General features: G+C 43.6%; 2 protein-coding genes across 3 annotated transcripts in view; one reads left to right on the plus strand and one right to left on the minus strand.

The window, feature by feature from the left end:
- Vsnl1 (visinin like 1) overlaps positions 1-8,909 on the plus strand; it is a 95,357-nt gene extending 86,448 nt beyond the window's left edge. The window contains exons 3-4 of the mRNA XM_010607456.3: positions 2,033-2,248; positions 5,299-8,909. Coding sequence (XP_010605758.1) covers positions 2,033-2,248; positions 5,299-5,496 — 414 coding nt within the window. The 3' untranslated portion in view covers positions 5,497-8,909. The remainder of the gene's footprint in view (positions 1-2,032; positions 2,249-5,298) is intronic.
- An 89-nt stretch (positions 8,910-8,998) lies between these two features.
- The window catches only part of Smc6 (structural maintenance of chromosomes 6), a 69,940-nt gene continuing 63,910 nt past the window's right edge, over positions 8,999-15,028 (minus strand). For both annotated transcript variants that reach the window (XM_010607457.3, XM_019205039.2), the window contains 3 exons: positions 12,367-12,519; positions 10,580-10,677; positions 8,999-9,545 (listed from right to left, as the gene is read on the minus strand). In XM_010607457.3, the coding sequence (XP_010605759.1) occupies positions 9,431-9,545; positions 10,580-10,677; positions 12,367-12,519 (366 nt within the window). In that variant the 3' untranslated portion in view covers positions 8,999-9,430. The remainder of the gene's footprint in view (positions 9,546-10,579; positions 10,678-12,366; positions 12,520-15,028) is intronic.

Below are 15,028 nucleotides of genomic sequence, written 5' to 3' on the forward strand. Positions count from 1 at the left end.
GCCTGGGCTCAGAGCTCGGGCTCCAGCTTTCCCCAGAGCACTGACCCTGCGGCTAAGGGGCGCATCAGCAAATTGCACCCCCCTGAAAAGAGACAGGGCCCGCTTGTGTGCAGGCCCAGGGAGGGCAAACCGCCTAATCAGAATCTTCCAAGTGCAGAATTGCTCAGTTCTACACTCGGCCCCTTGCCCTCAATCCAAGCCCCCAGGCAGCACAGGGCCGAGTGGCACTCTGCCAAGCAGGGAAATAGGAAGGAGAACCTCTCCTTCTGGAGTCCCTGACCAAACCTCCTGGCACCCTCACCTCCTGAGCTTTAGGAAGGCTTGGCCTCCTGCTGTGCCCTAGCTCTTTCGGTATGGTGTAACAGGAGGGCAGCCGAGTATCCAGCTGTTTCCTGGAGCACAGGGCCTTGGAGCTCCTGGTCTCTGCATCCCTGTCACCTAGAACAGGGCCTGCGTGCAATGGGCCTCTGTGCCTTGGATGGGTCATGAGAACTGATGTTGGCTGAAAACAGAAGATGTGCTTGAGAGGGGAGCCACACAGACATCCGGGCCCTTCAGCGCCACAGGAGGGTGCCCTGTCCAGGAGGAGAGACGTGGTTCTCCGATCTTTGTTGTCTGACAATAAAACGATGGCTGTTGCTTTGAGCCACTAGATGTCAGGGTGAATCTCAGCACAGGAGCAGGACCTGGACCAGACCTCAGTGCCCAGAAGTGAGTGCTTCTGAAAGGGGAGCCCTCCCCTGCTGCCCCTGTCTAGAAGGTTTCTCTGCTTCCTGGGCCACAGGCCTGATCTGAGGTGGAAAGATGCGTTTTATTTCTGGGAGGAGTTTCCACCTTCCAGTGCGCTTCCTGGGGTAGGAGAGGTGGGCAGTGAACTGAACAGGACCCAGGGCAGTATGTGTGGGGAGAAAGATGCCAATGGCATGAAGGGAGGTGGCCCAGCACAGGCACTCAGCTGGCACCAAGTGGAGGCAGCCAGCAGCAAGACTTGAGAAGAAAAGCACATGGCAAGTAGCTGCAGGTGCTGACTTCTCCTCCTGAAATGCGTGCCTACCTGCTCTGTCTCAAACAGCATGTGATTTGTTTTCATTTGGGTGGCTTTGAGGCCCATCTGCTCACTCGTGTTCAGGACTGCCTGCACTTGGGCTAGGCCTGGACTCCTGTCCACGATCACGCTGGCCAGCTGCAAGTTCTGACCTCCCTGCCATATCTGCCATCTCCTCCTCCTCAGTCCACTCTCCCACCTACACACCCTTGGCAACTGCTGGCTCTGTGACGAAGCCTCTTTATGTCTCCGGAACATAAGCTCAATCATGTTCTATTTTTAATGGGCTTTAACTGTCTGTTCTGCAAGAAAAAAGTCCCTGTAAAAGGAAGTCAGAAAGCAGAACTCAGGCAGATGAGTGTGGGCCAGGCTGGGCGTGGATGGGAAAGGAACTGGTCTGGATGACCACCCCACCCCCAGGGGGTGGTGGACCTGGATTTTCACACCTGGAGAAACTGGGAGTTTGTACTGTATCCGAGTGGCCTGCCACCTGCCCGTCCTCACCCTTGGGGAGATGGTCCAGATGAGCCGCAGACCAGGCTGACGCAGCAGGCTGGTACCTGACGACTGACGGCAGGCCCCACTGACCCCCAAGCCATAGGTCACCAGCCTTGCCCAGAGGAAAAGGTGGGGCTGGATTAGTGTTTAATAGGTCACATGCACAACGTGAAGGAAGAGAGGTTGGATTTGGCTTGAGGCTCAGGGGAATCAGTCCATGGTCAGTGGACTTTAAGGCAGGAACTTCAGGATGGAAGGGTTGGTAGAGCAAAGCTACTTAGTTCATAGCAGAGCAGCGGATTGGAGCCCGAGAGGAAGGGGCCAGGGACCAGACACCGCTATCCAGACCCTCAGAAGCTGTTCCCCCATCCCCTGGGACCCCAGAGCCAGTCAGGCCGGCACCACACCAGAGCACTGGCTGGCAAGGGAGCCCTGGGGACGGGGGCACTGTCAGCTCTCACCTGCTCCTGCCTGTGTTCTGCCCGGCAGTTCTTCCCCTATGGAGACGCCTCCAAGTTTGCACAGCACGCCTTCCGCACGTTCGACAAGAATGGCGACGGCACCATTGACTTCCGAGAGTTCATCTGCGCCTTGTCCATCACCTCCAGAGGCAGCTTTGAGCAGAAGCTCAACTGGGCCTTCAACATGTATGACCTGGACGGTGACGGCAAGATCACCCGGGTGGAGATGCTGGAGATCATCGAGGTGAGCGGGCCCCGCTGCTCCCAGGGCTGAGGTCCCCCTTCCTGCTGAAGGTAGTGTGCGTTTTAACCAGCTACCCACTCACCCTGAGGGCTGGCAGAAGACCCAGGGGTACGGGGTCTCACTGGATCAGTGTCTGGGTCCCCGATCCGCTTTGCTCTGCGGAGCAGGGAGGTCTCCTCCTAACTCGTCCTCTCTTGGGCCTTCTCTGTGCAGTGCAGTTATATCTGCAAGCACCTGGGGCTCCTCCTCCTGCAGCTCCAGGCATGGCCCCCACTCCCTTCAGCTACCCTGCCCTGCTGGATTTTCCATCTTACTTGGTCAGCTTGGGCCTCCCTGGGATCCCTCACGCCCTACTACCCAACAAGGCCTTCCTTCCTGCAGCCTGTGCAGCTGAGGCTTTCCCTCGCACATGAGATGGCTGCCCCACTCACCTGGGTAAGAGAATACAGGATGGCACGCATCCTCACCCTGTGAGGAGGATCCTGCTCCCTGATGTGTTCCCAGAACGGGAGCTGGCCAGCTCCCACCTGCCTCAGCAGTCTGTCTCACTGCTGTGACCGATCTGGCAGGCGGACGGAGGGCACCAGGCTGGCCTGTCAGCAGCTGCTCTTTCTCACCGTGGAGGGGTACTCGTAGTTCTTCCTCATCTCTTCCTTGGACTTCGAGCTCTTCCAGTCATTTTCGTGTGAGGCTGTGTGGACTGCTTTTTTTTAGACCTAGTTATGGGTAACATTATTTTTCCTCCTAAATGTTCTATTATCTGTGTTGTCTTAAGCACTGGGGTTTGCTGTGACAGTCACATAGATGAGGGTGATCTCTTCCAGGCTTGTTATGGAGCTTTGCCTGAGTCAGAACAGGCTTTCTTCAGAGTTTTCCTACCAGCAGTGTGTGACCATTCTGGGGTCTCCGTGGACTATTTCAGGTATTCATTGGCATCCTTCTGTTTAGCTGGTAGGAGTCAGCTCTGTGTGCGCTGGAACTTACTCAGATGTTTCAATAAGGCATATAAAATAACTCTACAAGAGATGCAAGTAGTAAAGAGCGTTCCAGAAAATAAGGCGAGACTAAAAAAAAAAAAAAAGAGGGTCAGGAGTCCTAGATGGGAATGCAGAAAATGTTTCAAGGGGGAAGCAATGAACAATTATGCCAAATGCTATCGATAGGACTAAAAACAGCAGTTATTAACAGTTGGATTTGGCGATCTGGAGGGCACTGGTGAAGGAGTCAGGAATAGTTTCAGTGGCGTTGGTCAGAGAAGGGAGGAAGCCAGGAGAAGAGTGAGGCAGGTGTGGATACATGGCAGCGGTGGTGGGAAGAGGATGCAGAGCCAGGAGTGCCACTGAGGGCAGTGTCTGACTTGAAATCATTTGGGAACAGGATAAATGGCCCCGAAGTGCCAGCAAGTGGGAGAACACCTGAGTGCTCCCCCTTGAGAATCATGGGTGAGGACTCCTGCTGTTTGAGAGATCATGATGCATCTGGATGCGTGCCCATAAGTCACGGAGCTGTTGTTTCCTCATCCTAAGGCCAATGCCTCACCCAAGCTCTGTTCATGATAAGTGTAGGATTTTGCACTGGGAACCTCCTTTCCAGACTGTCATGTTCATGGTCCAAGTCTCAGTCACCTTGGAAATAGGTAAGGGGACCATCTCCAGCTGGCTGAGGTGCAGTTTGGCACTCTGGTGTTTACATTTCTCATTCTTAATGCTTTGACTTTATTCATAGTTTCTGGCTGTCTTCATATCCCTTGCCTCAGGTAAGGCCTTTTAATTTCCATTTTTTAAAAGGACAAAATAAGAACAGCTTATATATAGCTGGCTTGCCTCTTTTTAAACTCGAGGCACAAAGGCAGTGTCTGCCTTTCCCTCATCCACAACTCAGGCTACACGGTAAGATTCCTCATGCCCTGGCCACACTCAGGCAGCCACTTGTCTACTTGGTCTCTGGGTCCTGGCCCCATCACATATGGCTTTCCTATCTGGCAGAGGCAGCCATGGCATCTCCTCCTCTTTCCCTGGAGGCTTATCTTGCTGCAGCGTCTATCACAATCTCGTCCTTGTCCATGCTAGCATACCACACATACTTCACCTGTTTACCAGTGGACAAGCATTTGGGTCATCATTAATAATGCTGCAATGAACATTCTCACGCACCTGTCTGTAGATGCTCAGTTCCACCTAGGAAATGTTCACATTGAGAGTTATGGATTGAATAATTCTCAGTATGACCTAAGAATCAGAATCTTCTCATTCTGTTCTTCTGACTCACAGTCCCCAATCCAGATTCTTTCTGAACTAATCTGTTTCAGAGCTCAGTTTGAGTGGTGCACGTGGTTTGACTGTTTCACACATGGCAAATTCCTTATTGGTTGCAATCACATTCTTTTCCTACATCTCCAAGGCTGGTGTTGGTGAGTGTCATATGGACCTCAAATTCAGAATATTTAAAACTGAACACTTCACTTTCCTCCCTGAACCAGTTCCTAATCCACTACTCTTGATCTCATTTCGGAACACTTTCTGTCCACTGCCTCTGCCAGAACACTCAGAACCATAAAATGCTTCTAATCAGCACAAGACTCACACGTCTCTGATGACATCACGTGCCCACTGAAAACCCCTTAAGGAGTCCTTCGAAATATGCGACTTGTCTTATGTCAAACTTTACTGCTTTGTGCTTCTTCTCCTTAGCTTCATCTTTCAAGAGCACCTTATTTGATTCTTCCTCCTACTGATAAGCTCTAGCAATTAAATGGATTTTAAAAATTCAATCAAGTTATTAAAAAACTACTATATGCCAGGCATTGTGCCAATCCCTGAAGTTACAAAAGTAAGAAAAATATGATTCCTAGCTTCTGAAGATGTCCGTGCTGAAAGGGAAGACAAGGCTTTAGTGTAATAAAAGTGTGAGATGTATGTGGTTGGGAAAGGTGGTGCAGACTGATGAAATGAAAGATGAGTAGGGTCCAGTCAGGGGAAGGGTCAACAAGAACAGCTTTCTGCCCTTCTGGGTTTCTAGTTAATACCATCTACAATGTCCTTTCCCTCAAGGCGATCTACAAAATGGTGGGCACTGTGATCATGATGAAAATGAATGAGGATGGCCTCACGCCCGAGCAGCGAGTGGACAAGATTTTCAGCAAGATGGATAAGAACAAGGATGACCAGATTACACTGGATGAGTTCAAAGAAGCTGCAAAGAGCGACCCTTCCATTGTATTACTCCTGCAGTGCGACATTCAGAAATGAGCTGACACCAATACTACGGACTGCACAAGTCTCAATGTTCCATTTAGTCTGCAGCTACACACACACACACACGCACGCATACACACATACACACACGTTGCTTGGACTACCTATACATGGACTTGCTTCTTGTGTTTGAAACACTGTGTGCATGAGAATGTCATTTGCTAATGAATTTTAAAAGCATATATTATACAACAAAACCTCCCACAATGTGATATGTGTCATATCATTTCATAAAAAATAATCCTCAAAAGCCTGGCAGAAATGTGCTGCGAAGTTACATGATTTCTGTACCTGTGTGCTAACACCGCATCTCCTGGTTACATGTTAGTGCCACTGAGCCCCACAGTGATGTACCCTAACCCTGAGCTGTCACCTTCTGTACAGTAGAACTGCACAGGCCCGCACTTTGGCCACACAAGCTCTTGTGTTATAAGTATAAATGTGCTGTTTGCATGCCTTTTGGGTTTGCCTTAATTCTTACCTCATGTGCATCCTACTGATCTGGAAAGAGCTGTTTTTAATGAATGCAGTATAAAACTTAAAAATCCTGCTAAATGATTAATTCATTAAGTATATCTACCTACATATACATATTCAGAGATATTATTTATTAAAAGTAAAAAAAGATGGAAATGTATTGTTTTCTGCTTGAGTTTTCAAAGGCTTCCAAAAAGGTGGCAACAGATATCTCAAATAAATTTATAACATTTGATTTTCCTCCCTAATTCTTACTTTATCATTTTAAATTTGAAACATCAAGAAAACAGTCAAGTCAGCAAGTGGTAACTTTCTAAATCTGCCCTTAAATACACGCCTTCAGAATTTAAAAAACTATTAACAAAAAGAAAAGCAACTTCCCTATTTTTCTTCCAGCCCCTCCCAAAGGGACAATAAGGCATATAATGATTAAACAAAAGACTTGTTTATTCCAAAAAATGCTGTGATAGTAAACTATCTGTGACTTTGGTGCTCACAACATACTGTGTTATACGTAACTATGTAGAAAGTACATTTAGTGGGGTGAGAGGTGTCCCCCAAGATAAGCTATTAGGAGACATCCGCTATCTAACTCATAAGTATACTAGTTTGATTTATAAAAATGGGGCAAATGCTGACCTTTTCACCTTAAGAACAGGTTGAGATTCATCAGGAATTCTAAAAGTAGGCTGGCAGGTTTAGAATAGGGCTGGAGAGACTTGGTTTCTTTACACAGTGCTGCCCATTTGTACTTCTTCTGTCTGCACTTTAAGAGGCTACCAGGCACTTTCAGTATGGCCTGGTATGACTGAGGAACTACACTTTAAATTTCTAATTAAATTTCATTTGCTAGGTAGAATGAGTGGCTAATGCACCAGGCAGTGTGGCACTATATTCTTCAATGAAGCACTTTCTATTGAGTACACTTTCCAAAATATTCTTCCTTTGTTTTAGGATCATTAAGACTGGAAAATGACTCCTTTCACACATTCAACAACAAACTGTGACCAGGCAAACCTTACTATAAACTCTGTACCTGAGACAGTGACAGGACCCAGAATCTGTCCTCAGAGGACAGTTCCACAGGTACAGACGCCTGTGCATAGTGAGCTCAGCAAGTAGAGACCAGGGAGGTTTAGCGTCTCCCACCTCCCAATACTCTTTCCTCCACTACTTGTGGATGGGTGGGTGAACTGGGCAGAGCTTCTGGATGAGACCCTCAGGGAAGGCTCTGGGTAATTCCTAACAGGTCATCACAGATCACTACACACCCAACACCCCAGAAAGGAGAGAAGGGAGAGAGCTGGGACACAGTAGTGGCTCTGCAGTGGGGTGGGAAGCTGGCGTTTAAGATGAGACCTTCCCGAAAGGCCAGGGAAGCCACCAGTGTCACAGACGCTGGGCATTTACAAGAGCAACTCCTTTCGCAGACCCACTAGTTGCCTCATAAATAAAACAGAGGCAGAGGCAATGCCTCGATCATTAGTGATAATTAATTTTAGTAGCTGTGTAATTTACATCTTGGCTTATTCAAACTCATCACACTTGTTATTTTGAGAAAGATTTTAATCATTTCCAGTGCCAAGAATGAAGAAGGTAGGGTTTAAAAATCCAAGGAAGATTTCCTTTTTGTTTCTACAGGCTGAGTCACTATTCATAAAAAGGCTTAAGTTAGTCACATTTCAACGCACAAAAACCATGACTTTAATACACGTAATTTTTTTTTATTTTTAAAAGTTAACAATCTTTTTATTCCTTTACTTTACCTAATAATACTACTATTGGCACATTAGACAAATATATTTTTCACTGATAGATGAAACCAAAACTTTGCCGAAGCAGTGAATAGTTTTCAGTTCAGCAGGAGATGCTCAGATACCTGAGGATACTTCTCATTTGTATTAAGAAGTCTGACATTCAAAATGGTCACAAAAATCCATACATTAAAAATTCTTAGCTAGTAAAATTTATGCATATGGTAAACTCTAGTTTTTATTTGAAAAAGCACATGAATGGGAAATAGTTTTGATACAAATGAGTTGTAAGTGTAACTTAAAAGCAGACACTGTATGGTTACTGGAGAATACTTAAAATATTCAGCATACATCTTCTTGCTATAAATTCTTACATTAGAAAGCACACAAGTTTCTGGTATCATCCGACAATTGATCGCAATTTGGACTCCCTCCCCAGCCAAAAGCAAAATCAGTTTTTTCTCAAAAACTACAGAAGTGTCCCTTCTCTTAATGTATGTCTTGAAATACTTTTTTCAAATTTATAAATATGTATTCCAATATTTATTGCTAGTAATACAAGGAATACTTTTTGGTATTTAATACATTTTAAAAAGTTTTATACTGACGCTAGTATCAAAGCATATATAAGTCCTATTCATGTTTTTTTTTAAAGTTCATAAATTCCATTGTTTTTTAAAGAATAAACTATATCTGATCATTCTGGCAGCACACTTCTCAGCATCTCTAAAATCAGGATGTGTCTACAGCTGATCTCATGAGCTCTCCATCCAGGTGGCCTCTGGTTCACACAGCCAGCTACTCACTGCTCTCCTCCCAGCCCGCATGGTCCCTCTGGCCTGTGTCCTCACCAGAGCCCTGGACTCCAAACTGAGGGCTTCTCAACTTGGTCAGGTACCACAGGCCAGGGTGGACAACTGCAACATGGTTTGGTCCTGTGTCCAGTTACAGGCTGTCATCTGGACAGAGGACAGTAACAGACTGAGAAAATACTGGGTCAGAGCAAACAGCGCCTCAAGACTTCAAGAGTGTCTCATAAATAGATAGCATGTTAATTTGATGAAATACAATTAAAAGTTATAGCCCAAATCTGTTGTTGAGTCCCAGGGTTAAAAATTACCTACAGGGAGGAACTACAGTGTACTTACCGTGCTATGTAAGTCCCTCCTAATTAATGAACGAAAACCAGACACTAAGTCCACTGTAAACTAGTTTTCCTCCAAAACCACCCTTGTACCCCACCCTATGTAATGAGAAATCCCTCCCTTCTGCTTTTGATCATTTAGCTACAGAATGTAATATTCTGGAAATGCAAACTAAATATAAACTGGTACTCAAGTTTTATTTTAATTCTTACAAAATACTACAGAAACGAACCCAAACTAAGCAGATATGTACACAACATGTGTACGAAATGCTACTTCTTAAAGTGTCCATATAAGTGGATGGTAAAAGAAAAATCAGAATCTTCAAAACCAAACGGACTTAAAACCAGCACTGTGAAACTGATTTTTCTCAAAGGAAAGCAACAGCAGTTTTAACCTACTGACTGTCCCTGGTCTTCTGGCTTACGCACATGGTACCATGGCCTGATGGAACGGCTCTTTTGAGAGTGACCCAGCCTCAGTTTTTCTCCTGGACAGTGCAGCACTCTGGCCCTTCACAGACCTTGAGGACAAGCCAGGCTCAATCGCATATCAGCTCCGCTCATCCGCATCCTCCTGAGTCACAGGTCGGAAAGGCAGCGTAGTCTGCCCTCTTTCAGGATCAGACATCCGAAGAATTCTAATCAACTTACTGGAAGGAAGTGAGCTAGAAAAAGCAGAATTAATGACTAAAATTTCCAAGGAAGTTTTACCCATTAAAAATAATCCTCCGGGCTTTGGGACTAGCTCAGCAGATGAGCACATACAGGGCTAGTGTGTGCAAGGCCTGGGTGTAATACCCAGCTCTAAAAACCAAAATCAAAGAACTAACATCACCTCATCAAAATACAAGTCTAAATGCCTGTTGTTTGCTAACAGTGGGATACATCGAACACCAAGAGTTCTAGAAGAAATACGATGTGCAATAAGGAAATACTTTATTTTCATTTTAAACATTAACTTCTTGCTAAAACCCATGTTTTCAGTTTGGAGGAAAAATAAAGGAGATTTATGTCAATTTTTTGTTTTGTTTTGTTTGAGACAGGGTCTCACCATGTAGTCCAGGCTGGCTTTGAACTCACAGCAAACCTCCTACCTCAGCCTCGCGAGTACTAGGATTACAGGTGTGTGCCACCACGCCTGGCTTATATCTCAACTATTTTTAACTCCTGCTCTTGTCTAACCAGGATGGAGTTACCTGAATACTCTAATCACAAAGTGAAATAGCTGTAATACACCAGACCACTTTAGACAGAACATCAACTCTCAGTACCAGTGCCTAACACACTGTAGGTACTCAGTAAGTACTATTAAGAGTAGAGCTCTTTATTTAAAAAGACTGATTTGTAAGTCACCAAAAGAGTCAAGCCTAGAAAACCTTGCATTGCTTCTTTGTCCTACACAGAATAACTAGCATTATTTTATATCAGTTGTTAAGATTAACCACAAAGGAGCAAATTAGAAATAGAAATTTTAACAAGTCAATAATATTCCAGCCAACTTGACTAAGTTACACAAGGGAGATAAAACAAGCAAAACTAAATATCTAGAAAAGAAGATCTAAATCCCCTAGGGTAGTAAAGAGATTATCCCCCTGCCACTGGACATTTATGTATTTGTATTTAAAAACTAAATCTGTAACGGATTTATTCCCCCATTTATATACTTTATATATATTCACAGAAAGTTTTAAGAAGTTACCTCATGCTTTGTGGCGTAAGCAAGATAAACTGTCTGAAACGCTGAGAATCCGCCATTTTAAGAATCATGTCCATGGCAATCCTCCTGTTAACCATATCCTGAAGAACAAAGGCAAGAGTTAGTACTGCTTTTATGTCAATCACAGTTCAGTAAAAGTAGCACTCAGCTGCCTGATACAAAACCCTGGATTTTTACCCACTATTTTATTTATGATGCCCAGAAACTCATATGTAGTAAAATAATATCAAAAACCATGCAGGGAAAATAACTGAGCGTTCAATGGTAAGCTGTCTAATGCACACTGAAAGACAGCACACACTCGGCAGAGGCGCCACATTTAGAAAATGACAAACTGCTTAGTAAGATTGGAAGATGAGCTACTAAACCACAAAAGGCCTCAGATTTACCAAAAAGGAATTAACATTCATCCTACTAGCCACCAACCCAATCTATTTTAGAAATACAAGCCTGCCAAATAGGTGGAGGACAGAATGCAGAAGACAGCAGGGAAGACTGAGCTTGTGAACAGGAGGATATCACAGCAGGCAGGAGGTGTGTAGCACAATGGGAAGCAGCAGAGTAGCAGCAAAAAGGGGGAAGAAGACAGAGACTGGGGGGACCTCAAAGGAGGAGCGGATGGAGCTCATGTGCAGTATACCGGTAAGAGGAGGGAAAAAAAAAAATCACAGGCAAATCACATATCTGAAGCTAGGTGATTTGGCTGTAATGAGTTTGCTACTAATCAAGGTAGGGAAATTAAGAAAAGAAAAAGGCTTTGAAAGGGAGACACATGTAGTCTTGAGTTTGAGAAGCTGGCAATGTCTAAAGAGCATGTCAGGACAACAGGCCTCAGTCTGGTAGGTTTCCCTATGCACGAAGTAGCTTCAGGGACTGTGTGTGTGTGTGCAAGGAATAGGAGGGCGGTACAGCGTCCAGTAAAAGCAACAAATGTGCAAAGACCAAAGGAAATCTCAAACACTGAAAGGCATCAGAATTAGGGGAGGCAGCCAGACAGCTTGAAAAGAGTGAACAGATAAAACCAGGAAGTGGAGTGTGGAAACCACTAAGATGACAGTCAAGTACTTTAATGATAATTAAATTACAAACCACTTACGACCTTTATTAAACAACTTTTGTTGGAGCAGGAGACGAAGCACTGAGAAGAGTTAACTGCTATATATGAAGACTCAGTAAGTGGATGCACCATGCAAGTTATCACATGCACGGCTCACTTGAGCTGTGCCTATGGCTTGTGAGGAACGAGATGTGAGGTCTTATTTTTCACATGAAGAAGCTGAACCAAAAAGGATGTGTACTTGTCTAATCTGTGGCAGAGATACGTCTCAAATCCCAGCTTTAACCTCCGAGTAAAATGCCCTTACACTGCCCTTGAAAGTGTAGCTGTTGAAGGCAGGGAGAGCAAAAGCAACTGGATTTGGTGTAAGGGTGGTGAGCTGGTTGCAATGCTGTTACACTGTGAGAGCCTGAACATTTCTGGATTGAGGGAATTAAGCCAGGGAAGAGGTTGAAGGAGACAGCCTGTTGGAAGGACAGTCAGGACGCCCATGCTGGGAGAGAAAGGCTACGGTTCAGGATGTGGGTCTCTGATGGTAATGCATGGCAGTAAGGGGAGAATTAGAAGTCCAGGGTCTTCCTCCACCACTAACACCACAGATAAAGTACCAGGGCAGGATCTTTCCTGTTATGGGTAAAACTAAAGAAAGTTTTGCTCCTCTCAAAATGCATTTCAAATTTTTAAAAAGTGAGCATTTAAAATTTCACAATACCATGTAGACATCAAACTCATCCAGGCATCTGAAAGGTGATTCAGCGATGGACCACAGGGAAAGAATGAAGCACACTGTGGAGAAAGAGCGTTCACCACCAGACAAAGCTCGCATGTCATTGAAGGCAGCTTTATTTCCCTCTCCAGGCTGAACCTTGAAGAGAATGAGGCAATAAGGGGAGAAAATTATAGGAAATTTCAGATGAAATTCTGTGTAACAAAGGTAGAAAAGTGTGCGTGTAGAGTATCAGAAGGAATGGGGCTACAGCAAAAACAGGTGGGTGAAAAAGAAATTAGTGGTGTCAAAGTATTCCATCTGAAATACTTTACAGTAAAACAGTGAACTATATAATGGTAAAATTTTAATTTTACTTCAAGAGAATCAAATAGGACACTTTTCTTACAGTAACCTAATTTCCAAAATTCCAAAGGTTCAAAAATATAGTACTAATGTAAACCAACCATAACTTACCAAAATTAAGAATTTAAATTAGTTCTCCTGAAGCTGCCTACTGTCTCAAACATTAAAATTACTGTATTTAGCTTAGTGGTTCTGCTGCCTGCCTGGCAAGCACAAAGGCCCAAGTTCAATCCTTGGTATCAAAAAAAAAGTACTGTATTGGGATAGTTTTTCCTTACTTGAATTATAGTGACATCTAGCGGTTACACAGCTTTAAAATTACACATACTTCTCATTTAATGAACTGTTTTAATGACTATTTGAACAACTGGGTATTTTTTTTTTCAACAGTTCAGTACATCTTGCTCATAAAGTCTCAATGTCTTTTTTTTTGCATAGTACACTGTTTATACAGTACTGTAATTTTTGTGGATTATACTGTACAGTATAGTGCTATAGTTTTATGCTGTTACAAATTACACTATTTCGTGTAAGTTATGCAAAAAGTAAAGTCATCACCCTGAAGTTTCCTCTGAACAGTTCTTTGTTCTCAATACTGTAATGTATATACTATAATTCATTTTAGTGCCCAATTCATTTAGTGACCTAACGGCAGGTTAAATGTAACTTACTCATTAAATAAGGAATGCCTGTGCTGAGCTAGGCACAGTGGCAAAGCACTATGGGAGGCTGGAGGCAGGAGGAGCCCAAGTTGATGCACAGCCTGAGCAACTTAGCAATACTTCATCTTAAAAAAAAAAAAAAGTGGCTGGAGTTGTGGCTCACTGCAAGGGCCCTGGGTTCAATGCCTGGAGGGGGTGGGAGCATAGGACCAACTTGATGACGTTATGCTGGCCAGAGAATAAAAGCAGAAATGGACTGGAATACATTTTAAAATCTTTTTAACATCCCTCTTTAACAAATAAGGGTTCATGGGAACAGTAAAATGCCACTCATTAAAAACAATCTCTTTTGTATACCTTCTGATAATATAAAGTAACCTAAGATTTTATTTTGACAGAATTCTAGGTGAAAAAAAACAGTACCAACCAGTTTTCTATCAACAGAAGACACAGCTACCAACATTTTCCAACTCACTACTTAAAAATTACTTTGTCTTCAAATAAATAGTCCTTTATTTTTAACATTCTGCGAGTTTTAAAATTCCCATTTTAAATATACACTTGATTCTTTTTGAGAACATAATGCCCTGAGGAAATATAGTATCTTTTTGAGGACATAAGCAATCATTTTCTCTGGGTTTCTGCTGAAGAGCTAAACTGCTCTAACCAACAGGTTTTCAAATTAGTTCTATAAAATTATATTCCTGCTCCAGTCCTAATTCGATACTTTTATCAGCACAGCACTTCTAGCCTCGCTCATTTTAGTTACCTAACAGGAGTGTGTTGGTAACTTACTGAGGGACACATTTGTGTCCTTCTCTGATGACTAACAATTATGAGCCCTATTCCATGTGCTTTTTTCAACATTTGGATACCTTAAAGAGATTCCTGTTTAGGCCATCTGCCATTTAAAAATGTGTTGTCAATCTTTTTCTTAGTATTATTCTTTAACAATTCCAGGTATTAGTCCTTTGATGGACATATGTATTGAAAGTATCTTTTGCCAGGCTCTACCTTCCCTTATAACTCTTCTCCCCACTCCCATGCCTACACTGGGAATTGAACCCACAGCCTTTGCACTGAACTACCCATCCCTTTTTTTATCTTGAGGCATGGTCTTATTAGGGTGCTAAATTGCCCAGGGTGGGTTAGGACTTGCAATTTCCTGCCTCAACCTGGTAGTGCTGGGATTAGAAGTGTGTGCTACCATGCCCAGCTTAAACCTACTCTGATGAAGAGAACTACTTTTTACTTTATAAAGTCCAAATCATCAATCTTGATTACTGCTTTTGTGTCTTCACAAATTTGCATAAAAAGCATAATAGGGTGCTAAATTGCCCAGGGTGGGTTAGGACTTGCAATTTCCTGCCTCAACCTGGTAGTGCTGGGATTAGAAGTGTGTGCTACCATGCCCAGCTTAAACCTACTCTGATGAAGAGAACTACTTTTTACTTTATAAAGTCCAAATCATCAATCTTGATTACTGCTTTTGTGTCTTCACAAATTTGCATAAAAAGCATAAAGAGGGCCGGGGATTTAGCTCAGCGGTTCGGTGGCCTGCCTCGCAAGCACAAGGACCTGAGTTCGATCCCTGGTACCACCAAAAAAAAAAAAAAAAAAAAAAAAAAAAAAAAAAAAAC

The sequence above is a fragment of the Fukomys damarensis genome, unplaced genomic scaffold (assembly GCF_012274545.1).
Source record: "Fukomys damarensis isolate Sample0158 unplaced genomic scaffold, DMR_v1.0_HiC HiC_scaffold_2, whole genome shotgun sequence".
In the NCBI taxonomy this organism is placed as follows: domain Eukaryota; kingdom Metazoa; phylum Chordata; class Mammalia; order Rodentia; family Bathyergidae; genus Fukomys; species Fukomys damarensis.